General features: G+C 44.5%; 1 protein-coding gene across 2 annotated transcripts in view; it reads right to left on the reverse strand.

The window, feature by feature from the left end:
• Positions 1-26,417, reverse strand: part of Kcmf1 (potassium channel modulatory factor 1) — a 61,827-nt gene extending 35,410 nt beyond the window's left edge. Inside the window, exon 1 of one of the 2 annotated variants that reach the window (XM_055596445.1) lies at positions 26,207-26,417. In XM_055596445.1, the coding sequence (XP_055452420.1) occupies positions 26,207-26,222 (16 nt within the window). In that variant the 5' untranslated portion in view covers positions 26,223-26,417. Of the gene's footprint in view, positions 1-25,561; positions 25,849-26,206 lie in introns of those variants that run through there. The other variant, XM_055596446.1, reaches the window with a different exon arrangement.
• Between the last annotated feature and the right edge of the window lie 407 nt (positions 26,418-26,824).

Genomic DNA, 26,824 nt, shown 5'->3' on the forward strand with positions numbered 1-26,824 from the left:
ATGTAGCTTGAGCATGCTGGCTCATGTTGGTGAATCTCACAACAGCCTATTCATCATGAGCTATATATTTAGAATGTGTAATTTTAATTACTTATATGTCAACAGGAATTGACATAAAACAAAGTTACAGAGCAATCCTTGATGAACAGGTTCTAACCAAAGGTTTCTAGGAAACTAATGTACATATTTCCTCTGGGGGGGGCAGGAGGAGTTGTCTGTATTTGTTAATTTAATGATCATGTCATCAAGATATGTTACAAGATAATCACATACATACCAGATAATTCAAGATAATCACAAATAAAGAGAAGTGACCAGAGGAATGGTTGAGAGGAGGACAAGTGGGTGTATTTATAAAAGAGCGACATAAGGGCCTCACAGCCATGGAATGTTCTGCATTTTCAGCGCATCAATGTAGCATCACTACTTTCTGTTTTTTGGGATATAATGTCTCTGTGTAGCCCTGGCTGTCCTGGAACTCACTCTGTAGACCAAGCTGACCTCAAACTCTGCCCCTGGGGATTAAAGGTCTGAGCCACCACACCCAGATGCATCACAGTTTTAATACTACACTACTGTTCAGTTATTAGGAGGTCCTTGTGTTCTGTTGTGTGTGTGTGTGTGTGTGTTGTTGTTGTTTTTTTTTTTTTTATAGCTACCTAACATTACAATTAGGTCAAAATAAAGAACCGTAAAGTGACTATCTACAGTATGTATGTATACATATAATATCTATTTTCTCTTTAGCCTGAATACAGAATGGAGCCCAGAGAATGTGGCACAGGTTTAGTTTCTTATCTGGACTCATATGGTCTCCTCTGTCAACTGAAGTACCCATGCTGCCCTCTAGGAGAGAGAGGACTGTCTGCCCCAAGGAAGTGTCCTGCTTTGACCTGGAGCTGGAAGTGGGCCACAGTGAACAGCCACCTCCTGACTATGGCATACAAATCCAACCAAGTCCAGCCAAATTCCAGTCCAACCAAACCCTTCTCCCTCAGTGGTGGGCCCTACATTTCCAAGGTCCTCATCAAGGGCTTCAAAGAGTAAGGAACTCCCAGGGGGCTGAGGGCACACTGCTGCGCTTCCTTCTCCCAGTGTAGTTGTCCTTTGTCTCTTTGGAGGTTAGGTGAGGTTATTTGTCCCATATTCCCTACCAAACAGAGGTGGCTCAGCTGCAGAGAGGTACAGGGAGCAGCAGAGATGCAGTTCATGGCTACAGAAATGCTCATGAGGCTCTATCTATTACTGGAAATAGTTTGATCAAGCATTTGTTTTATTCTCCTCCCCTTTTATTTTTATTATTATTTTTGGAGACAAAAATCTAACCTGGAATTCACTATGCAGATGAGGCCGTCCATGAACTGAAAGTGGCTCACCACCACACTCAGCATATTCTTCTTTTCAAAGCACATACCCTCTATACATTCCTGCTAATGCAGGACACATCTCTCACATATAAACATAAATGCTACATTCACAAGGTTGGCTAGTCGTATTTTTCACAATGAAGATTTTTTTAAATATAAGATGAAAATGTCCAAATATGAGAGTATTTTTATTACATCTTTGTAGACAAGGCCTTTCCAAACAATAAAGGCAGCCAGGGGCAGCGGCATACACCTGTAATCCCAGCACTTGGGGATGCAGAGGCAGGTGCGTCTCTGTGAGTTCCAGGCCAGCCTGGTCTACCAAGCAAGTCCAGGACAGCCAAGGCTACACAGAGAAACCCTGTCTCAAACAAAACAGAACAACAACACAACAACCAACCAAACAATACAGGCAAACTGAAACCATCAATGAAAGCAAAGGACAGATGGGAAGCAGGCATTACTGAAGAGAAAGTATGTCATTCAAATACCTCCTTGATAGTAAGAGAAATTTTCTTTCAGTCCTCTGGGATTTGTTTTAATTCGTAAAAAGATCAAATTCAAGTGAAGCTCATGAGAATCTCAACAGGCAGTCCAGGCAAGAACGGAAAAACGTACCGAGGGTCCTGTGCATCTCAACCTGCCCTGTGCTACCCTCACCCAGTAAACCGCTCCACCGACGCACACTCCCTTGCCACCTCGCACAAGCTACCGCCACACAGCAGCATGCTCTATAAACTGACAACTTCTTGGCGCTCTCATGGTTACAAACTTGACCTCTTTTAAATGTGCCTCTCCCAGTGACTTAGGAAATTACAGAAAATATAATCATCATCAAGTTCAATAGGGAACTGACTCCAGGACAACACAGGAACCTGCTACAAACAAACCCTCAAATGTGCAAGCATTTGCACATAGCCTATGCTTACCCTCCCGTGTGCCTTAGGAAACCTAGAACATCTGCCTAGAACTCACTCTAACGGAGACACATAGTTGTTATTCTGTTACCAGTTAGGAAAGTCTACAGAGCTAGAAGTATGACTCGGCAGCAGAATACTGGCCTTTTGAATGAAGCTTTTTGTACAGTCCTTAGCACTAAAAGAGAAAAGGGGAGTATATATGGTCAACAGATAATCTTTTTAAAAAAACTTTAGTATTTTTAATCAGTTGGGGAAGTCTGCATATACAATGAACCATATAAACATGTGCATGAAAGAATCAGTCAGGTCTGTGGATGAGCAAGAGTATACCAAGAATGTGTGAGGCCTATGTGTGCATGGAGGCACAATAATAATAAAAAAAATTTACATACTAATTAAAAATATTTTTAGGAAAGGAAGGAGCATGTTTGATGACTATAATCCCAGCACTTGAGAAGTACAGGCAGAAACATGAGGTCATCCTTGATAACATAGTGAGTTGTAGCTTGTCTGTAATACTATGTGGGTTTTTCTTTTTCCAACCCTTCAACACCCTTGGCCCCACAACTAACAAAAAGCAACCAATCTCCCTAACTGACCAACAACCACCCACCTCACCATCAGGGCGCCAGCATTTATTTAAATACCCTCAGAAAAATTCCCAGAATTCCAAATGTCACACAATCGCAGAAACTATCCGTAGCTGGCAAAACCACACCTCTGCTAGAGCATGAGGCAAATCACAGCTGCTGCAAAGCAGCCCCAAATCCCACACCTGAGATTAAAACAAAAACAGGTTTCTATAATATTTCTGGTTTTTTTTTTTAAAAGAAACCAAAATTCCAGAATTCTCACTACAGTGACTTAGAGAACAGACAATTGCTAAGAAAGCCCCCTGCAAGCAAACTCAAGCTACATTAACAGGCATACAAACTACAGAGTAGAGAAACGTTTTAATTTCACCACACCACATGCAAAGAGCGTCGGTAGCTCTACCTGTTCTGTCTGGCTTTTTCCAGACAAGGTTTCTCTGTGTAGCCTTGGTTCTTCTAGACCAGGCTGGAATAGAACTCAAAGAGATCTGCCTGCCTCTGCCTCCTAGAGTGCTGGGATTCCAGGAGTGCACCTGTAAACTGTCTTGACCGGTAGTTTAGCTGAAGAGCTAAGAGGGGTATAAGAGGCTTTGCGGGCTGCACACAGCTAGACAAAACACCACACTCAGTTCTTCGGAGCTGTCAAGTTCAAACCAAGAAGCACTGAAGGCAACATTAATACCCTGGATCTTGGTGGCCAGGAGTTTGTCAGCAACAATGTTGGTTTCTTTAGCTGTGGTTTGTAGGGCTTTGTCTTCTGTTTTTGTGCTGGGGACTAGCCCCAGGGCCTCTAAGCAGGTGCTCTACCACTGAGTCCCACGGCCTCATATCTCCATCTTGGCAACTGTGCCAAGGTAAAGTTAAAATGTTGACATTTAAGTGAAACTAAGGAGAAGTATATACAAACTGAAATTTATTCTAAAACAGAAATGTATTTTTAAGAAAATAAGCAAACAACAAGGCATTTAGTTTAAAAGATAATTCTTTTATAATTGAATCAATATCTGAGTTACCAAAAACTAAAGGAAGGCTGAAGCAGGAAATCAGGACTTCAAGACTATCTCAACTACACAGGGCGAGCTCAAGTCCAACATAATCAATAACCTACTTCCACTCCTGAGAATGCTTTTGCTTTCTTAACAAGCTCTTAAGCTAGTGTATACAGTGTGGGATAAGCTATCGTATCCCACAGCTACTTTACAAAGGCATGACTTCTCCATCGCTTCTCTTGGCAGCTGCAAGGATTTTCACCTAACCTGGACTGTTTTGTCTTAAATTGAAAAAGAATTGTCCTCAAGCTTTAAAAGACAGGGCTGTAGAGGTGACACAACAGTTAACAGCAGAGAATATGTTTGATTCCCAGCACCCACCAAGGTGACTTATAACCATGTTCAAGTCCAGTCACAGGGGACCCAATGCCCTTTTGTGGTCATTGTAGGCACTGCAGGCATTACAGTGTACAGAGAAGACACACAAGCATAACAGACCAGTACTACTACCACTGCTGCTGCTGTTGCTACTACTAATAACTTAGAATAATTATAACACAAACTTAGGTCCAGCGTGGTGGTCCACATCTTTAATCCCAGCACTGAGGAGGCAGAACATTTGAAGTCAGCCTGGTCTAGAGTTCCAGGACAGCTAGGGCTACACAGAGAAATCCTGTCTCCAATTTTAAGGTAACTGAGAAATGACACCTACGCCATGCACAAATCCACTACTATATACACAGGCTTGTCCTAGTAAAAGATCTGGGTGTGTATGGTCAAGTGTAAACCACAGGCCAGGAGTTTGACCCACATATCTATCAGAGTCTACTCTATCCTAGAACTGCAAAGCCCTTACCACCAAAACAGGATAAAATGCTCATGTGCTGAAGATGTGTAATACAGCAAAGAATAATATTAAGTGTTAATCTCTGTCAATTAAGAAAAAAATCAGGGCTGAAGAGATGGCTCAGGGGTTAAGAGCACTGGCTGCGCTTCCAAAGGTCCTGACTTCAATTCCCAGCAACCACTTGGTGGCTCACAACCATCTGTAATAAGATCTTGTGCCCTCTTCTGGCGTACAGGCAGAATATTGTATATATAATAAATAATAAATAACTCTTTAAAATGTAGGAAATCAAGAGGTAGAGTCTCTGAGTGCCCATATTGAGTTCCAGGCTAGCCACAGCTACACAGTAAACCCTTCTCAAAAACAAAAACACTAACAGCAACAAAACCCACAGCAGAGAGAAGTGACAAAAGTAGCCCCCTCTTAACTCCAGGATGACCAACTATAGAATCAACACTGTGAAACTACTCAATCAGTAAAGATTTCTTCTATGCCAATATCCAAACCCACCTATCATGTCCAGGAGGGAAGTCTTCAAATCACACACAATGAAGGAAAGACAAGGTCTACAAAGATGGTCTGATAAATCCATGTATAAACCCAATCAAAAAAGCTATCCATTTGGTAAGCTGGACTGGTGTAGCCATGGAGGTATCTTACCAGTTGTTCTTCCTTGGCACAACTGTTGTTCTGCATTTTCCAGCCTTGGTCTACTTACATACTCACTGGCCTGAAAAATCTATCTGCTTTGATTCTACAGCCAAGTCACCCTGAAAACACTTTTCAACCCACAACAATCCTGAATACACATCAGAGGTATGTTAACCCACAGGGATGCCCAAGACTGTGTCTTCTTGTTGGCACTTAGACAGGCTATCTGAAAGGGCTAGAGATATGGCTCAGGGTGAAAGCACTTGCTGTACAAGCCTGGTGACCTAAGTTTGACCGCCAGATCCTACAGTGGAAGGAGAGAAGCCATTCCTAAAAGTTGTCCTCTGGCACAGGAAAATACTACTAATAAATAAAATATAAAAAAGCAAAGTTATCACAAAAATACCTAAGGTAGTACTATATATATTAATTAGCTCTATGAGCCACTACATAAATATATATACATTTTAAAGTGTATTGTACATGGAAACGCATACATTTTGTCAACTTACAAACAGAAATTTTAGGGCTGGAGAGATGGCTCAGAGGTTAAGAGCACTGACTGCTCTTCCAGAGGACCCTGGTTCAATTCCCAGCACCCACCTGGGAGCTGATGCCTGCCTGTAAGTCCAATTCCAGGGGATCCAACACTACACAGACATACGTGCAGCAAAACAAAACAGAAAATACCAATGCACATTTTAAAAAAAAACTTAAGAAAAAAACCACCAGAAATGTAAAACAATTATTCACAAAGTTATTTTCTGTATGCAGGATGAAAATGACACTCATGAGCTAACACAGTAAGTGCTTGCTATGTGCCAGGTACTACTCTAAATATTTTATCTACGGTAACCACCATACACAACCATGCCCCAAAGGCTAAGAATTAGACCCTTTCACTACGTGATACACAGTGGCCAAACTAGGATGTAAAGCCAGGCAGTCATTCAAGTGTCACTTAAGAACACTCTAAAACTGTGGCAATCTGACTTATGTGCATCTATGAACTGCTAACCTATCTGGTCTCTCATGCCAGAGCACGGAAGGAGAATGTGGCCTGGAGTTGAGTCATGAGATCTGAATTCTAGGCCTTACTTGGTCACTCACTTGTGTTTCAGCTCTTCTGGACTTTAGCCAGAGGAGGGGTGGCAGAGAGGGGAACAGATGGAGGCTGCAGGAGCAATTGTTTTCTTTTAGAACCAAAATGGCCATCACTCTACTTTTCTTCTGATTTTAGTAAAGGATTACAATAAATGAATTCCCGTAACTACATCTCCAGGCTCTGCATAACCTTCTGCAGAGGACCCTTATGACCTAATAAATGGCCTAGAAAACTTGGGCCACAATAAACCAAAGAATAACAACAGTAACAGACCAATCTTCCATCATCCAAAATTGTCGGCCCAGGGGTGGCACAGCCCCTCCCTCCTCACTTATCAAGGAAATCCCACAGGCTTGCCTACTTGAATGGGACACTTCCTCAACTCAAGTTCCCTTTTCACAAATGGCTTAAGTTAACAAAAACCACTTTTTGAGACAGGGTTTCTCAGTGTAGCCTTGGCTATCCTTGACTCACTTTGTAGAGCAGGCTGGACTCACAAAGATCTGCCTGCCTCTGCCTCCCAGAGTGCTAGGATTACAGGCATGCACCACAGACACTCAGATCTCTCTCCCAGTCTTTATTTGCTGTCCTCTCCCTTCAGTTTTGAGAATTCCCCAGAGCTTAATGATCCATCTTACGTCTTCTCATTCCACAGGCTCTGCCACCTGGAGCGAGCAAGCAGCTCTACCGCTCTGGAGCTGTTACAGCCTGTCACTCCTTTTCTCCCACCTTCAAACCATGCTTTTGTGCACCTTAAAGCATCAACCTAGAAACACCGTCTCAATTCCTTCCATAACCCTTATGCCTAAACAATCACCAAACCTATCTATTTGCCTTCCCCAGCTCCATGACCTGTTAATCTGACAGCTACCATGAGGTGCCTTCAGAAACTAATTCATGAAACTTAGGGGCCTCATTTCTCTTCTCCTCTGTGTTGATTATGAGCTCATGATTCCTGCTACCCAGTATTGCCTGTCTTATTTTTAAAGGCCAGAGCTGTGCACAGCCTAGCACACTCCCAGAGAGAACACAGTCAGGCATGCTAGTTCATGCCATAATCCCCGCACTTGAGAGTCAGGAGGATCAAGTTTGAGGCTAGTCTGGGCTACCAAACAAGACTCTGTCTCAGAAAAAGGGGTTGAGTGCTAGAGAGTTGGTACACTAATCAAGAGCACTTACTGCTCTCAGAGGACCCACATGGTAGCTCACAACTAAGCATGACTCCAATTCCAGGGATTCTGAAACCCTCTTCTGAGCTCCACGGGCACTAGAAATGTATGTGGCACACACAAGTATAATCCTGCCAAACACTCATGAGTAAAAAAAAGAAAAGGGACATGACCGCTCCTATGTATGGTGGAGAAGGTTTACTGTAGAGCAAAGCCAGAGGGCAAAGCCAGAGGCATCTAGAGTCCAGAGCAAACATGACCTCTGCCGGCCAGGCCTTGTGAGAGAGACAGGAAGGCAGAGGAGAAGAGGAACCTTGAGCAGTAGCCAAGAGGACAAAAAAGGTCAGTGTAGCCAAAATGGCTGGGTTATACAGGGAAGAACAGCTGGGCAACTCAGCCTGGCCTCCCGGGCTGGAGAAGGGACAGGGTATTCCAGCCAGGAGAACCCTGTAACCTGATAGGGACTGAGGGATGCTAGGAAAATCTGGCAACCAGTGTGAGCTTTGATATGTTAATAGGCATCTCTCAGTTTGTTGGGATTTGAGACCTAACAACTCAAACACATTAAAAACGGGGGGGGGGGGGGGGGGGGGGGGGGGGGGGGGGGGGCCTGGAGAGATGGCTCAGAGGTTAAGAACACTGGCTGTTCTTCCAGAGGACCAAGGTTAAATTCCCAGCACCCAAATGGCCGCTCGCAAGTGTTAAGCTGTGTCAAGCTCACAACCATAAGCCAGCAATGCTGTCTAGATTTTAAATGGCTGGGAAGTTTTTAAAAAATACTATTTATGACTAAGGGTGTGACAGCAGGCTTGCCTAGCATTTCCAATCCCTGGCTTCAACCCACAGGACAGGCTAAATTAAATAAATGTAATTTAATGTGCTTAGAAATTGCATGAAATTAAAATTTCAGTGCCCTTACGTTTTACTGGCTCACACAGCCACGACTGTCCGTTTCTATAGCATCAGTGGCTGTTTTCATTACACAGCAACAGAGGGGGCAGGCCTAAGTCAGCCTCTATGGCCCACAAAGCCAAATATGCTAGCCGGCCAAACGCAGTAGTTTGCTGTGTTTTAAAAAATAAACAGCCAATAGTTTCTGATTTTGCATTTCTTACTTGGGTGACCTAGCACAAATAAGCCTTCAGCTTTCTAATGTCTAACACAGACTTTGTTGAGGTATTCTGGCTTTACTGATTTAGTTTTGCATGAGTTCAAGTATGCACTCCATACATGAGCTGTGCCACCATGCACAGACACACACCCACAAATAAAATTGTAATAAATAGGTAAAGCATATGTCTGACCAAATGAGTCAGTACACGGGAGATTCTCGGAATCTAACAGATACTTGGTGAATGCTATTTCTCCCCCTCCTGCCTCCCAATTCCATCGCCAAGAAGACTGTAACAGGCAAGTCGGTCAATACTTGCCCTAGTGCTACCACACAAGTCAACTTCCCTTGATGCTCTGAGCTCTGTAACACCTACTTTGACTCCTGTCCCTTGCTGCTAAATATGAAATCCCTTCCCTGTTCCCTATGCTTTCTTACTGAGAAAGTGACAATCCCCAGGCTTCTGTGTAGAAGGACTACAGAACGTTTATCTCCAGCCCCGATTTCTCTCCTCTGAGCAGTGTATTTCCCAACCTCTGATTTCTAGCAGATGGACTACTACCACCTCTAATTCAAAATGTCAAAAGCTGAACATGTTTCCCCCTCGTCCTCATGCTCCCAATTGGCTGGAGGAGCCTGCCAGTCTCCCACTACCTGCCTCTTCCTTGCTTTCTTACAACGAGACTCCATCCTGTCATCTTTATTCCTTTCTGTTCCTACTGCCACTGATAAATCAGGTCCTTTATTTCAAGCCCATTTTAGCAAAAAGCCTTTAACCAGTCTCCTTGTCAAAGCACCAACCTATTCCTTTCATGCTACCACACAAATCTTTCTAAAACTTGCCACTTTTCATTGTGCCCTTCCTGTTTCTTTTCTTTTTTTTTTTTTTAAGACAGGGTTTCAAATAGCCCAGGACATCTTGGAACTCTCAATGCTCCTGCCTCAACTTCCCTAAGTGCTGGGACTATAGACCTGTGTCACTATGTCTGGCTTACTTAAAACTTCTGAGGCATAATCCCTCCTGTATCTCATAATCTGTATTGAAAATGACAAGACTGGGAGCTGGAGAGATGGCTCAGTGATTAAGAGCACTGTCTGTTCTTCCGGAGGCCCTGGGTTCAGTTCCCACCAACTCAGAATCTGATGCCCTCTTCTGGCATGCAGGTATACATGCAGACAGAGCGCTCAAAAGTAAAATGAATCAATCTTAATAACACATACACACACACAAACCTTTTAAATGACAAGACTATTCTTATGTGGCAAATGAAATCCTGCACTTTTACCTATCATGTTCCAACTTCTATTTCTATCCTGGTCTTCCATGATTTAAAACAAACAAACAAAAACACCACCTTTCACTCCTGCAGTGTTCTCTAACTTACAAAACCTTACACACATCAGCATTTCAGCCTACAGCTATCCTCAGAGAGGCTGGCTCTACTATCCTTCATTACAGAAGAGAAATGAGAGAAATCAAGCCCCGGATTGGAAGTCAGAACAAGTGAGTACTTGTTCCACTTCCCCTTTGGAACCTTAGACAAGTCAATCAATGTCTCTAATACACTGCACTTCTACTGACATACAGATGCATTCAGTTTGAGAAGCTGGTCTTACTGACTTCAACATAACTCCTATTTTTGTAGTTCTGTATTTCACCTCCTACAAATCTACTTGGTTACCTCCACCCAACTCCTCCTATAAAAACACAGAATTTCAAGCTGGACAATGGTGGTGCACGTCTTTAATCAGCACTAGGGAGGCAGAGGCAAGTCGATCTCAGAGTTTGAGGCCAGCCTGAGTTCCAGGACAGGCAGGGTTACAAAGAGAAGCCCTGTTACTAAATACCAAAAATAAAATAACAACAAAAACAACCAGCCACCACAGAATCTGCCTTGAATTGACACCCTTTGAAAAACACTTTCTCTGATGAACACCTCAGTCTACCTGCCAAAGCTGTGGAACTTGTAGCCATTTGACATTTTTCATTATCCAAGTCACATTACAGCCATTCTATTTTACAACTGTGGCCTTTCTGCTTCCAGTGTCCCATCTTGTACAGCACAGACAGTTTAAGAGGGAAAAGCTTTCTCTGTAGGGTAGTACCTACTGCCAGAGCTTCAACCTACAACTCAAAGTTTGGGATTGGGCAGAAGAGGACACGTTTCCAACTAGCAAGACATCCCCTAAGTTAAGTGTGAAATTAATCTAGAGGGTCACAATAACATATTTCCTTTTAGTGAAACAAGAAAAAAAGAACCACGTATTTGTCAAAGTGTAGGTAAGTGGTGCTCTGCATAACTCTTGCTCAGTATAGACAGGTGCATGGGATTCTGTGACTCCTGGCTCATAATATAAACATATGCTTTAGATTGTGTTTGTTTTCCTTTTGAAAGCTAATGAAGACAAGCCAATTCTAGGCTCGAAGGGAGATTTGTTTTCCATCAACCTTTCCACCTGCTGGAAGAAAAAAAACTAAGTTTAAGACACACTGGGAAATGTTACCTGTAGAGAACACTTTGCAAAGAAAGTTCTCAGAGATACTTACAGGGAGGATATCACTGGACAAATCCCAGGCCCTGTCATCCATTAACCCAAAGACCCCTCCATCTGCAGAGCTGCAGAAATATGTTTATAAAGCACTCCCAATTAAGGCAGGACAGGACGTAAGGGTGTGCACATGGCCAACTGTGCCAACCTCATTTCCTCCCTTTTCCTATCCCAATCACTGTCACTGGGTCTCTCCAACAGCATTCCAAGTATCCGCAACTATACACTTGCTGTATTCCATTCTTTAAATATTATTTTCGTTTAAATACCCCCTTTCCTTTACACATCTTCAATAATCAGATTTCTTTTTAAAAGCCCCATCTTCGAGCAGGCCCTCTCTGATAACCTTATTTAGAAGGAGCTTTTGTCTTTTAACCTGCTTGCTGGGTCTTCCTAACACCTGCCACCTTCAAGTGCTCTAGTGCATATTTATTCTTTTATGGTTTACTGCAGAAACCTACAATTTTTTTCTGTAAAGAACCAGACAGTAAATATTTCCAGTGGTTTTGTCAGAACTACTCGACTCTGCTATTACAGTACAAATATAGCTTAGATGGCACATAAATGACTAGATGTGGCTGTTTCCCAATAAAACTTTATTTACAAAAACAGCAGACTGCTGGGCCCACCCTATAAATTCTCCAGCGGACAGTTCTAGGCAGATCTGAAGAACTAACCTTCTCAGCAAATTCTACAACCAAAAGCCCACCTTAAATGTCAGTGCAGCAACTGACACAGGATAGTTATGACTCCAACCCACAGAAAACTGTAAATTTATTGAACACTGAGGGTGTTTTTAAAAAACAAAACAAAACAACAAAAACTTAATGGGCATGATTATATGGTGAAGAGGGAGGGGGACGACAGGGTCACTCCATGTAACACTGGTTGTCCAGGAACTATGTAGACCAAGCTGGCCTTGAATTATGTAGTTCAGGCTACCTCTGCTTCCCAAATGCTGGGATTAAAGGCATGCACCACTACCCTGCCTTAACTTTATGATTCTTGAGGGTATAATTTTAGATGACACACTTACTTAGTGATATTTATACTAGCAGTACTTGAACCACACCTGGAGAACCACTAGGTAAGAGTAGCCAATTAGCCAGGTGATGGTGGTAGACACCGTTAATTCCAGCACTAAGGAGGCAGAAACAGGCAGATCTTTGAGTTCAAGGCCAGCCTGATTTATGGAGCAAGTTCTAGCACAGCCAGGGCTACAGAGAAACTTTGTCTCAAAACACACACACACACACACACACACACACACACACACACACACACCGGCTGGAGAGATGGCTCAATGGTTAAGAGCAATGCCTGTTCTTCTAGAGGTCCTGAGTTCAATTCCCACCAACCACATGGTGGCTCACAACCACCTATAATGTGATCGATACCCTCTTTTAGCATGGAGATGAACATGCAGATAGGGCACTCATTTGCTGTGTCAGACGTGATGGTGCACAACTTAAAACAAACAGACAAGAAGAGTACCCAACTAAAAGGTGGCACAGCAAAGGAAAAGAAGCAATCACAAAAAGCACCTAACTCTATCTGTAGTATCTTAGACTACTGAAAACAAATGTAATAAACACACGCTGCTCCAGTGATGTGACAGGGCAGAACTGAAAGGAAGAACCTGGGGAATGCCAACTGCTTGGCAGAATTGCTTTTTCAGTAACACAAAAGGCAGAAAACATCAAGTCTTGAGTTTCTACCAGATGTGGACAGTGAGATGGCACTTGCCACCAAGCCTGAAGGCTAAGTGCAGTCGCCAGTATCTACACGGTGAAAGGGAGACCTGCTCTCTGAGCTTCACAGCACGCACTTATCTCTGAGCTCTATCCTCACTGGATTTTAAGATTTATAACTGATAGCAAGCAAGTCTTTAAAAAACCAAACCAAACAGGAAAAACCTCTTCACAATGTAACAGGTCTGCAGCCAGCACTTGGGGGCCAGAGAAGGGCATCTATCACTGTGAGTTTGGGGCTAACCTGGTTTACACAGCGTTCCAGGGCAGCCAGGACTACATAAGAGAGACTGTCTAAAAAAAAAGAAAAAACAAAAACAACAACAACAACAAAAAAAAAAACAAATAGCAACAACAAAATGAAATAAAAGCACCCTATTAAATTACCAGGCCTAGAGTGATCACCTTTATCTAAGGGCTAAAAACTCTGCCTCCATCACAAACAACCCATCTGAATTCATTGCTTTAGAACTTGCCATGGAGTAGCCATGATTTCAGAGGCTGTAAATTCCTCACAGAAGCCTCAAAACACCACCATCAACACGTTAACATCAACCACACCACCTTCGGTGATCAAATGGATTAAAATGTGTATTAGCTAGGGGTAACTCCTACTAATTCCCCTGAAGCTCAGAGGTAGGAGGAACCAGAGAACAAGGCCAGCAGGGATCCACAGTAAAACTCTGCCTCAAAAAATTTGAATTTCTATTGCCATTGTGATTATATTTTGCTAATGTAGGTTAAAAACATTTGTAATCAAAAGAAAAATTCCAGAATGCTACTAAATGGCCCAATAAACAGAAGGCATGTTTTACAAAAGTACACTTATGGATATGATGAAAAGATGAATCCACAAATCCAAAGATGAAACTCAGCTGAGATCAGGTATTACTGATGAAAAGGTAGCAATAAAGTATGCTACATAAGATGTCCAACAGATTTAAAACTTCACAAATGTAAAAATATCTCCTTAAGGGTAGGAGAAGCAATTCAGTGGTAGAGAATACTTGCCCAGTTTGCAAAAAGCTCTGAATTCAACTTCCAGCAGTACCAACAAACCAAACCGATTAAACTAAATCAAACTCAGTAACAATTTTTTAAGCCCAGCGTGGTGAAGCGTGCTCTCATCTACTTTGGATGTAGGGGCAGGAGGATTGGGAGCTCAAGATCATCTCTGGCTACCCACTAAAGTTGAGACCAGCCTGGAAGATATGAAACTGGGGTCTTTTGTTTAAAGATTTTTTTTTTCTTCTCCTGAGACAGGGTTTCTCTGTGTAGCCTTGACTCTACTGGACTCACTTTGTAGAGTTCAGGCTGGCCTTGAACTCACAGAGCTCCACCTGCCTCTGCCTGAGTGCTGGCATTACAGGTGTGCATAGCATGCCTGGTCACCTGGTGACTAAAGATGTATTTTTATTTATGTGTATGAGTGTTTTGCCTGCATGTATATGTGTGCACGACATGCCTGCCTGGTAACATCCATGGAGACTATCTTAAGTCACCAGCCCCTGAAATCAGGCCTTAAGACAAAAATACTGTATAATTCTGTTAGTTGCAGCATGTTGAAATATTCTTATGTTATTAACTTATTAAAATTAGTCGCACCTCGTTTTAAAGTAGCCCGCAGAGAATTTAGGCCGCACATGTGTTGCACAGCTACACTCCTAGGATCTAGCTGTGCAATGGTGGTGCACGTCTTTAATCTTAGCACCTACAGAGGCAGAGGCCAGCAGACTTCTGAGTTCTGGGATGGCTGGTCTACAGAGTTCCAGGTCAGCCAGGGCGACAAAGAGAAACCCTGTCTTGAAAAATAAAAACAAATAAAACCCCAACACCTAGGAAACTGAGGTGGGAGAATTGCTGCCAAGTTTGAGGCTAGCTTAAGCTAGCAACTGAGCTACATCCCAGTCCCTCGTACTTGAATTTCTTATTTTTCCCAGGCAGGGGAAAATTAATCGGCCTGTGCCACTATGTCTATTCCTAACTATGGCCACACAAACGTAATACCAGTAACTATCAGAATCTGAATGGTCAGTTGATAAGCGGGTACCTGAATACACAGACTATCTGCTTCCTAGCAAACCAGAGCAAGAAGAGTCTACAACAACTCCGGTAGATCGAGGGGAAGCACATCTGCTCTGCTTCCCCTCAATGGCCTTAGCTCCTCAGAGAGCTTACCCTGCCAAACCTGGTCAATCAGGCAGAGGACACTGGCGGACCAGGAACGACAGAAGTAGGGGTCTAGTCGCTCAGCCCAGCAGTTGTTAGTTACGTAAGCAACAGGACTGTGCAAAGCCTGTAATGCAAAAACTAAGTGCTTTGAACACAAAATTAAACAGTTAATCCCTTGAGCTCTTTTCACACTAAGCATCAAATAATTACAAACCTATGAGGAATAATCTATTTTAACATACTTTTACATATGTAGATGTGTACTGAGACTTCAGAATAGCACTACCGTTTAATACTGTAAAGGAAAGAAATGAACTGCTGGGTGGAGTAAGACTATGAAATGTAAATGAAGATCAACCTAAGGGAAGAAGCCTCATGCAATGTTGACAAAGTATTAAAATACTTACATAGTTTAACTACCTTGTCATAAAATATAAACTTCAAGATTAATTTCAGCGCACTGGAAGAGAGCCCAACAGGAAAGCATTTAATTTCCAAACATGTGTTTCAGAATACTGAAAAATACCAACTTCTAGCAAGGTATCTACAAGTTGTAGCAAGCACTGGGTACCTCTGAATGGAACCAGGGTAGGCAGTCCCTCACTGAATGAAAAACGAAATGAACCAGCAAACTGAAATACTCAGTGCAGTTAGTACAGTTAACCTGAAACCAGAAGCAGTCATACCAGGCCATGACTCCAGAACTACCTAGACTGTAGAGATTGTAGTTGTTCTATGTAGATTATTCACTTCTCTTCTAAGAAAGATGCAGCTCCTATTTCCCACAATGCCCCTTTCCTGTTAGTTAATCAAAGAGGACTTCTAGTGTTGGTTATTTTAGATAAAACACTAACAAATCTATCACTCACAGTGCTCTCAAGGATCAGACAATGGACTGGTAAGCGGTGAAGTTCAAACTATTCCTGACAAACAGCTAATAGGGAGGCCAAAAGGTAAACACTGTGTGTTGAATATAAGGCAGAGAGGCTACCTATGGGTCCTTTACCTTCACAGGCAGAGATGGCATTATATCAATCTTTAAGAAACAGTAAAGTAGTCAAATCATAACCAAAAGGTAAATTACAAGCTTTCAGTGGGTACTGGGGAACCCAACTCAGATCTTATGCAGAAAATACTTTATCAACTGAACCACCTCCCAGCCTAAACTCACCATTTTTAAAGTAGTACAAGCTTTAATCCCAGCACTCTGGGAGGCAGAGGCAGACACATCTCAGAGTTCATGCTCAGGCCTGGTACAGCGACTGAGAAGCAGGCACCAGGAGGCAGTAACTCGGTATCCAGTGCACTCGGCAAGAGATGAAATGCTGTGTTGGGCATCCTGTGTGATACCTGGCTATGGCCCTCCTACTGCTTCTTACTGGCGGTTACTGCTGGAGAATTGTTCTGAGCTTTAACCAAGTAGAGAGAGCTTTGTGGGTCCACCAGTAACACAGAACTGTCTCAACTGTCTGTGGAGACAGTGCCAACCAATAATCCTAAACAAACTTTGCTGGTGGTCACAGGAGTGTGGGAAGAAAGTATAGATGGATTTTTGTAATTTACTACTACCAATGGGAGGGGAAAACCTGAAGTCTGAGTGGGTCAGGTATGTCACTTTGGGATAGGAGGGACAGAACAGTGACTGATTTCTAGACATCAGGCCTAATTACGTCTGCCCATTACCGTCTGTTGAGGTGTGTGAGCATGTGTGTGTGTGTTTTATGTTTCTCTATGTTCTACACTGAGCACTAATGGTATGAACTATACCCCTTTTCTATAAAGCTGAAGGATTTTCATGTAGAAACTCACTTTATGTTTGTTATTTTTTGGTTTGGTTTGAGACAACATCTTGGTTTGTCACCCAGAATGATGGCTCGGGCAGGCTTCACACTCATGGTAGTCCTCCTGCATCCATCCAGTCTTCCATGTGTTGGAAGTCATGAGCCATTGAACTTGACTGAGAATCTTTTTTATTTTTTATTTTTTTTTTTGGGGGGGGGTGTTGAAACAGGGTTTCTCTGTGTGCCCTTGCCTGTCCTGGGCTTGCTTTGTAGACCACGCTGGCCTCAAACTCACAGAGATCTGCCTGCCTCTGCCTCCCTGAATGCTGGTTATAAGCGTGTACCATCACACTAGCATTTCTTATAATGCAATGACATTTTAAGTATAATTCAGTAACCTTCACTAAAAACCTTGGAGACATGCATGGTAGCACACACCTGAGATCCTAGCACTTAGGCAATGGGGGTAGAAGAGCTAGGAGTTCAAGGATAGCCTTCGCAACATAGCTTGTTTGAGGCCAGTCTGAGCTACATGAGACTGTTTAGAAACAAGAAGAACAAAAGAAGGTGGAGGGACGGCTTAGTGGTTAAGGGCACTGGCTGCTCTTCCAGAAGATCTGGGTTTGATTTCAAGCACCCACATGACAGCACAACCACCTATAATTCCAGTTCAAGAGGATCCACTGCACTCTTCTGGCTTAAGTATACAATACACATTCATGTACAGGAAAAGAACCACATATATAAACTTTAAAAATAAAAAGTAGCTGTGTGCACACAACAGATATTATATGGCAGATACTCTGAAAATTAAGTCGTGAGTCATAAATGCATACATAGGCTTCTTTCTATAATGTTGCAAGCCAAATGAATGAATTTGTTTCATAAGAAAAGTTCCTAAATTTGTACTAAAACAAAGCTTCCTTTCTTTTTTATATTTATTATTTATTACAATCTATGTACTTTGTATCCCCACTGCAGCCCCCTCCTCCTTCAAAGCTTCCCTTCTTTAAACAAAATTATTGCTAATAATTTGGTTATGTTTTTTTTGCTTTTTTGTTTATTTGTTTGTTTTAGAGACAAAGTCTCATGTAGCCCAGGCTAGCCATGAATTGCCTGATCTGTCTGCCTCAGCCTTCTGAGTGCACATACATCCTGATGCTGAATAATGTAAAATTCCAAGATTAAAAGAAATTTATTTCTATTTAAAGTCCCAAGTTAAAAACAAAGTTTCATTTTAGTACAATTTGAACTTGAACACAAAATAGCAATTCATGGAAAAGGAATATTCCAAACTGAACTTTATCTGACAAATCTAGAAATTAAAATACAATGTATCTTCTCATAATTTATGTCCCTATCTATCGTTTACAGAAAGTCAAATTAACTGAGCATGAGGTTTATGCTTATGTAATTCCAATCCTCAGAAGAAAGGTAGGAGGGCCACAAGTTCAAGGGTAACTTTGGCTATGAAATGAGTCCCAGTCACATAAACACAGCAAAAAAGGGTAGAGAAAGTCAAAATAAATGTAATCTATGACTTATTAAAACTGCATGTTTCTACTGTTTTGATCTTTGAACAGAGTCAAGACATTATGGCACAGATCTTTTTAGTGGGAAGTAAAATTGCATGTTATTATCAAGCCTGGCTTTGCAGTCCCCAAATTCTGAAAATTTTTTTTCAATTCACTCTTTATGTCTTCAATGTGTGTTTAGTGCTATAGAATATTTTCATAAAGAGAAAGATATACAAATGGGCAAAGCTTTCAAAAAGTTGTATTTGAACATGACAAGATCCTACCACGGAGGGCCTCTGAAAGACTTTAGCCAGCCATGTATTGAAGCAGATGCTGAGACTCATATCTAAACTTTGGGCAGAGTGCATGGAATCTTATTAAAGAAGGGGGAGATAGAAAGACCTAGAGAGGACAGGAGAGCCAGAAGGAGAAAAACAGAACCAAAAAATCTGGGCCCAGGGGTCTTTTATAAGACTGAATACTCCAACCAAGGACCATTCATGGAGACCCCTGCACAGATGTAGCCCATGGCAGCTAAGTCTCCAAGTGGAACCTAGTAAGGGGAGCAGGGGCTGTCTCTGACATGAACTCAATGGCTGGCTCTTTGATCACCTACCCTTGGGGTGGCGGGCAGTCTTACCAGGCTACAAAGGAAAACAATGCAGCCAGTCCTGATGAGACCTGGTAGGCTAGGGTCAGAGGGAAGGGGAGGAGGACCTCTCCTTTCAGTGGACTAGGAGAAGGGCATAAGAGAAGAGGGAGGGGGCTACAGCTGAGATACAAAGTGAATAAATAGTAATAAATAAAAATAAATTAATTTTAAAAGTTGTAATTGACGCTCTACAACACTCATCTGTTGTATGTGTGTACATGATAAAAGTATGTTGTACATGATAAAAGTTAACACATAATTTCTGTCAATAAAAAAAAAAGTTGCTAAGTATAGTGGCACAAATCTGTACACCAAGCACTTGGGTGTAACAGAAGTTCTGGTTTCTTTAAAAACTCAGTTGTGTAATGTAAACGTGTTTTTATTTTAATTCTAAGTATGGGATTTTGGTTTGTCCTTTAGTTTGAACACAGCTGATAATTGCCTCGTGCAGGGGCATGAGTTTGCCAGCTGCAGTTAGTTAAAGTCTAAGGACTCTGAGAGAGATAAATACGAGATCCCAGAGAGCGAGGGCATGGTAGCTTGAAGGAGACAGGTGGAGGACCACTTGCTGCGTTTGCTGGTTACCTGGACTGCTGGATATCCTGACTGCGATTCGTATTGCCTCAAAAAGAACCCAATGACCCTACCCAGAGCAAGAAGTAAAAAAAAAGTCTATGTCTCCTCTCCCTACTAACCTTTCTCTTCTACCTAGTGTTGTAAGGGATTGGGGTAAAGAAGGGAGGTTAGAGGCTTTAAGGAAAACCCAAATACAATAGAGTTTAAAAAACTAGGGCTTACACTTGGGAGGAGGGACAGAAAGATCAAGAGTTCAAGGTCATCCTCAGATATCAAGTTTTAGGAAAGTTAGGGCTACATGAGGCCCCGTCTAGGAAAAAAAACAGTTGAGGGCCAGGGATGTGGCCCCATGGCACATCACTTACAGCATGTGTTTATCAACCCTGGGTTCAATCCCCAGTGCTTTAAAAAGATATATAAATTGATACTAACTAGATTGATGGCCAAGAAAGTCCTGTGCTTCCTATTTCATAAATAAACAGTATTAAATGTTTCTGAGAGGCACTGGAGAGATGGCTCAGAGGTTAAGAGTGGCAATGGCTGTTCTTCCAAAGGTCCTGAGTTCAATTCCCAGTAACCACACGGTGGCTCACAAATGAGCTCTGGTTCCCTCTTCTGACCTCCTGGCGAATATGCAGGCAGAATACTGTATAAATAATAAAAAAATAAAAATGTTTCTGAGAAACAATTTGTCATCTGCCCTATCTATCCACTGCAAGTGAAAATCTTCAAAAGCTGGTGGAATAAAAGCCAGGTAAAGACAGCGTGTGGCACACACCTGTAATTCCAGCTACAATGGAGGCTGAAGCAAGAGGACTACATGTTCAAAGCCTGCCTGGGACAGAGGAAGTTCGCAAAGTAAGGACAACTGCATCAAAACTTTACATCGGCTGAGCTTTCAGTTTGGAGGTCAGTCTTTTACCTAGCACACAGGGACTCTGGGTTCTATCCTCCACACTGCATAACAACTAAATAAATTAGTAGACATAAGGAATGTATTTCTACTTGAAACCTTGAACAGCTTTCTCTCTTACCAAGGGCAGTGCAGAAAAGGGCTGGGGTTGCAGCTCTATTGGTAGACTGTTGGCTTAGCACAGAAGAGGTCCACGTTTGATCCCCACCACTGCATAAACACAGCGTGGTGGTGTGGATCTGTAATTCCAGCCTTAGGAAGAAGCAGGCTAAGAGTTCAGAGTCTTCCTCAGTTACGTAGTGAGCTTAAGGCCAGTGCAGACTCCGAGACCCTGTCTCAGGAAACTTAAGGAGTAGCAGGGTTGTCAGATGTCTCGGCTAAGTAAAATGTCTGCACCAAACTTGTCAATCTATGTTCGATGCCCAGGACTCCTGTGAAGGCGAAAGGAGAGAATCTACTTCTGAAAGTCGCCCTGGGCCCACTACAGATACACTGCGGTGCACGCCACTCTGCGTCCTGAACAAAGAAACCCATGCAGTATCTTTTTAACGAGTAGCAGAGAACAAACTTTATTCAGAAGTACTTGAAAGTGGGCACATACAGTGACGCACACACCTGTAATCCCAAAACATGAGGTAGAAAAACAGAAGCTCAAGGCCTAGGCTGTAAGTGACCCTGGTCCCCCCAAAAAAAGAAGAAAAAGAAAAAAACACTCAATAGAATCAAAATAAGATTCCCTCTCTGAAACTCTGCAAAATAGGGTGATATGTCTCAGCAAATAAAGACATTTGCCTGGTGAGAGGAGTTCGATCCTAGAAACCCATACCGTATCAAGACGGAATTCTAACGTTAGCCCTGACTCACACTTAGCCTCATTCACTCATGTGCGCTAAGTAAATTAAAGTTGGGCCAAAGCTGTATGAATAAAGCTGGCAAGCACTTTGGCATCTACTTGCTTGCTATCTCTTTCTTTGGGCCCACCTCAGGCTGTACTCCCTCCAAAAACTGTCCACAAACACACCTTCCCTACCACACTCAAAGCAAAGGCTGTCTTGTTTTCCCCACATTCCTGGGTACCTAGCAGTGCCTTTTACATAGTAACGAGAGAGGCTAAGGACTTAAAGAGATCTGTGTTAACTCAGGTAATCAACTGGAATATCAATAACCGAGCTTATGAACTGAGTAACCTGACAGGTCCTTATTTATAAAGCTCTTCCCTAACTTTTAAATTCTCGATCACATACATTTCAAATATATTGTTTAACAAAAAAATAAAAGTAAGATTTTTTGTGTGTGAGTGGTACAGGATTTTTTCTAAACCTCCTGACAGGATGTTGGAAATACAGGCATGAAGCTGAAAGTTTTGTTGCTGTTTCTTTTGACAGAGTATTACTACCAGGCTGGCAATAAATTCCTAGTCTTAAGGGATCCTCCAGCCTTACCCTAAAGAGTGCCTAACAGCTAGATACCACACCTGACTCCTTTTATTTTCTTTTGGTGCTGCCGAATAAACCCAGAGCCTATAATGCAGGTTAGCCATGCACAGCAAGGCAGGGACTCAGCTTAGCTGGTAAAAAGCTAACCCAGTATGTATGAAGCCCTGGGTTCAAGTCCCAACACTGCATAAATCAGGCATGATGGTACATGCCTGTAAGCTGGGAAGTGGAAGAAATCAAGAGCTCCAGGTCACTCTTGGTCACAGTAATTTCAAGGCCAGCTGAGATATCTAAGACCCTATCTCAAAACAACATGCAGCAGAGCAACAGTGGTGTGCTCCACAACTGAGCTATAGTGCCAGACGAGAAGGCCTTAAAAAAGAAGCACGGAAAACAGAAAATGACTGGGCTTGTGGGAAAGAAGCACAAGATGTTGCTGATTTAAAGAACAAAGTGACTGGGTGCTAGTACCTCGGAAATGTTTGCTAACATGACAAGCATATTTCAAAATGAGGTGAAAAGAGGCCTTTGAATTCTCCCCAGGCAAGTCATATAGCAAACAGGAGCTTCACTGTTGTGGAACACTGAAAAGGCAGAAGCCTATTCCCCAGCCCTTTTCCCAGTCTATGTGGTATTACCTCATGAGGTAGGATGGAGTTGGTTTGGTCCCTGCACTTGCTCATGACCCAGAAGAAATGCAGGCATACGAAGGGTATATGGGCCCTTCCTGGCCTCCTACCAATTCCAGCCACCACTTGCCCCCACTCCCAACTCTAAAGCTATACTAGAGTCAGGCAAACGACAGTGCTTGGTTTGGCGCCACTGCTTGACGGGGCTCCTCCACTAGCTAAGAATGGCTTTTACATTTTTAAATGGTGGTGGCGGCAGCAGGGTTTCAAGGAATCATATTCCATGACACATGAAAATTGTATGAAATTCAAATGTCAGTGTCCATAAATAAGGTTTTAATTGGAACACAGTCACAACCACTTGATTAGCTGGCTTTCAAGTGACAACTGTGGTAGTGACAGATCTTCCCCACCCCCAAGCCCAGACAGGGTTTCTCTGTATAGCCATGGCTGTCCTGGACTCACTTTATAGATCAAACTGTCCTCCAACTCACGGAGAATAACAGATCTTACAGATGGCTAAATGTGGTCTACCTAGCCCTTACTTTGGACAAAGTATGCCACCCCTGGTCTAGAGGACACATTCTCTGTGTCCTTGGCTGCATCCACTTTTCTCAGAGCAGTCCAGTGCTCAATCTTGACAGATGTTCCTTCATCTTGGGGCTGTGTGGTCCAAAGTTACATCATCTCTCTACTACAGAGCAACTGGCTAGGTTTGGGAGAAGAAAAAGTAACAAGTTACTTGTGCAGAGAAGACTGGAAAATCAAGGCCCAGACAAGAAGGCTGCAGGCAGCACAGCTCTGCCCTGTACTAGAGTACTACATCCAGTTCCGGGTCACACTCCCAAGGAAAACAACTGCAGAGAATGTGCAGGACAGATGATTAAGAGCTCAAAACCTAGACCCTAAAAAAACTGCTGGGCTAGGTGGGGTGGCATAGAAGGGAGGCAGATACAGGAAGAATGGATACACAAGAGGATGGCTACAAGTGTAAAAGCCTAGTGTGCGCAGTGAGGTCAGACCAACCAAGAATGGGTACCATGATCCTGTCTCAAACAACAACAACAAAAAGCTAAAATAAACAGGATTAGCTGGTTCAAATAGAAAGGTAAGTAAAAACCCGGGACTGTATTCTATATTTGCTGATATGTCAAATCCCTCCTGATGGAAATAATTACTGCCTGAAATAATACACTACAAAACACAGATGAATCTCACAATAAGACGAGTCAGTAAAACTATTATTCCTGCCTTAGGCCAAAAACTAGACCCTTAAACTATAACCCTCCATTAGCACACACCTTAAATCACAGTTCTGGGGAGGCAGAGGCAGGCAGAACTCTCAGTTTTAGGCCAGCCAGGGCTACTTAGTGAGACCCTGTCTCAAAATAAGGAAAGTAATAATTTAATCAATGTATCATATAAATAGAAAAATCACTTGTCAAACATTGTACAACACCTTCAATGCATCCATACAGGAAAAATCTGGCATTAAGTTGCCAAGAAAGGTGTTGCAGGTTTCAAAATGCCAAGGAACTGAAGGGCAACACAAGTTTTGTAAAAGCACCCTTTCCAGGACCAAAGAGGGAAAAGATGGCCTTAGATTACACCAGTGTTTTATTGAAGGGTATTATATCTACCTGAGTCATTTTAATTACTCTTAACACAGCATTTGGGGGTAAAGGACTCTTCTTCCAAGCTACTGCTTATTAAGAATATTCAGTCTGGATCTGGATGCTTCCTTAAGGTGAGGGGCACAGACGGAAGACACCCATTTCCTTGGACTATTGCTCTGTTACTTTAATCTGGTTCCTGAGTTAGCACCTGCACCCCATGCTCACTTTCACTTTGTCTTGAAGGTGGTCAATACACCCACTGACTGGATCTAAAGTTAACCCATAACGCCTCCAAATGCAATCAGATCATAGGCGTAATTAAAATTACGTTTTTCAAATTACAGTGATATGAACACGTTCCCATTAAGCATACATAATGGGTTAACAGGTAGAGTTCCCAAATAGGTCTCTGTTCCTCTGATTGAGGCTAAATTAACTACCCAGATATTTCAAAATGTCCAACACATGAAAAAAGTTAATAATCAAAAATGCTCCAGGAAGAATAGGTCTCTTTCCGATTAGTTCTTCTAATAAAGACTTTCTGAACACAAAATGTTCTGAGTCAACCTCACTCTTGTCTTTACAAATGCAAATTCTGAAACTTGACCTAATTATATGTTAATCGATCTGAGTTTTTTCAACCTAGCAAATCCAAGGTCTGTATTTCCCTAAGAATACCCTTCCCTCTGAGAAGCTGAGAAAAGGCCACCCCAAACTTTCTCCACTCCCAAAACACCTACACAGGACTTGAAAATCTGAGGGACACAATACTTTCAGGTCACTTCTACAATTTTTCACTAACCCTACTGAAATAAACTTTTCACTAAGTCGGGTGACTACTTTTTAGTGTAAAACCTGCTGTAGTGAAACAAAGAGAGCATTGCCCCCTCCCCCTTCCCAAACCATATGGTAGTAAATTCAAGTTAACTTATCTCTCACCAGTTCATCGCCCTTCCACCGGCCTTAAAACACTTGTGCCTTTGTGCCGTGGAGCCGGGACCTGAGTGGTCTGATTCTTAGCCACAGAACCTTAGCGTGTTTCCACAGGGCACCACGGAAGTCCAAACGCCCCCCGACCGTGAGCTGGCTTCGGTGGGCAGCGCACGCGGGTGAGGGCCCGGGGCCGGCCGGGAAGGAGTTCCGCCCCGGCGGGCGGACAGAGCGGGGAGTTTGCTCGGCGCGGCCGGGCTGGATCCGCCCCGGGAACTTGGCTTACCCGAGCCCAGGGACGCGCCGAGGCCTACCGCGAGGCCGGGCGAGCTCCAGTCAGCGAGGGCTGCCCGAGCCCGGGCCGCGGCGCCTTCCCGCCCGCCCGCACGGCCACGGCCCTCAGGAGGGGCCGCCGCTCTCCCGCGGCCTCCCGAAGACCGGACGCGCTCGCCGGGCCCGGACCCCAAGACCCTGCCGCACGCCCGCGACCCGGCTCGGCCACCGCGCCGGGCTCTTCCGGGAGCCGCCGCAGCTAGGCCGCGCCGGGGCCCCGCGGTTCCCCCGGGCCGGCCGGCCGGGTCTCGGCGTCCGGTATGTGTCCCGAGGGCCAGGCTCCCGCCGGTAACGGGCCCCGCCGCCTCCCCTCCCCCTCTCCCGCCCCATGACAGTGCAAAGCCTCCGGCCGCCCGGCCGCCCCGCCTCCGGCTCCGGCTCCAGGCCCAGCTCAGGGCCGCGGCCGCAAGCCACGGTTGCGGCCGCCGCTCCCGCGGTCGCTCGCTCGCTCATCGGGCCGCGGTCGCCTCGGGGCCCCGGCCCCGCGACTCGGGCCCGGCCCGCGTCCCCGCCGGCGCCCCGCTGCCCTCGGCGGCGCCCGGACCCCGGGCGGGGTAGGCCGAGGCCCAGGCGGTGGGGGCGGGGGCCCGGCTCTCACCTTCATGTCGGGACATCCTAGTTCAGACGCTGGCGGCGCGGCCCCTCCCGGGCTCCCGGCTGCAGTGCGCCCCCACCACGGGCTCCCGGCGCTGCCCGCGCCCGGCCGGCCGACTCCCACTCGACTCCCGGGCTCGGCCGCGGGGGCGGGGTGGGCAGGGGAGCGCTCCCGCGGCGGTGGCGGCGGCGGCGGGGAGGCGGCGCGGGGCGGGAATGGGGCCGGGCCTGGCCGGGGCTGAGCTCCTCCAGGAGGCGGGTCCGACGCGGCCGCGGCTCCGCCAGCGCCCGCCGTGACTCGGTCACTCTCGGGCCCCCGCCGGCTCCCGGCAGCGGCGCGGCGTCCGCAAATCCCGCTCGTCCCCTCCCCCGGCCCGCCCCCCGCCCGTCTCCCGGCTCGGGCCGCAGCCTCCTCCTCCTCTTCCGCCTCCTTCCGCCCGCCCGCACGCCCGCCCCGCCTCCTGCCGCCCTGAGGCCCCGCGGCCGGCTGGCCGGCGGGCGGGCGGGCGACCGGCTCGGCTGCGGCCCGGGCGCGGTCCCGCAGCCCCCGAGCCCGGCCGCGGCCCGCCGCGCTGAGCGTGGGAAGGACGAGGACGCGAAGCGCCCCCGAGCTGGCTCCCCA

This window comes from Psammomys obesus, unplaced genomic scaffold (genome assembly GCF_907164565.1).
Source record: "Psammomys obesus unplaced genomic scaffold, mPsaObe1.curated_primary_1811, whole genome shotgun sequence".
In the NCBI taxonomy this organism is placed as follows: domain Eukaryota; kingdom Metazoa; phylum Chordata; class Mammalia; order Rodentia; family Muridae; genus Psammomys; species Psammomys obesus.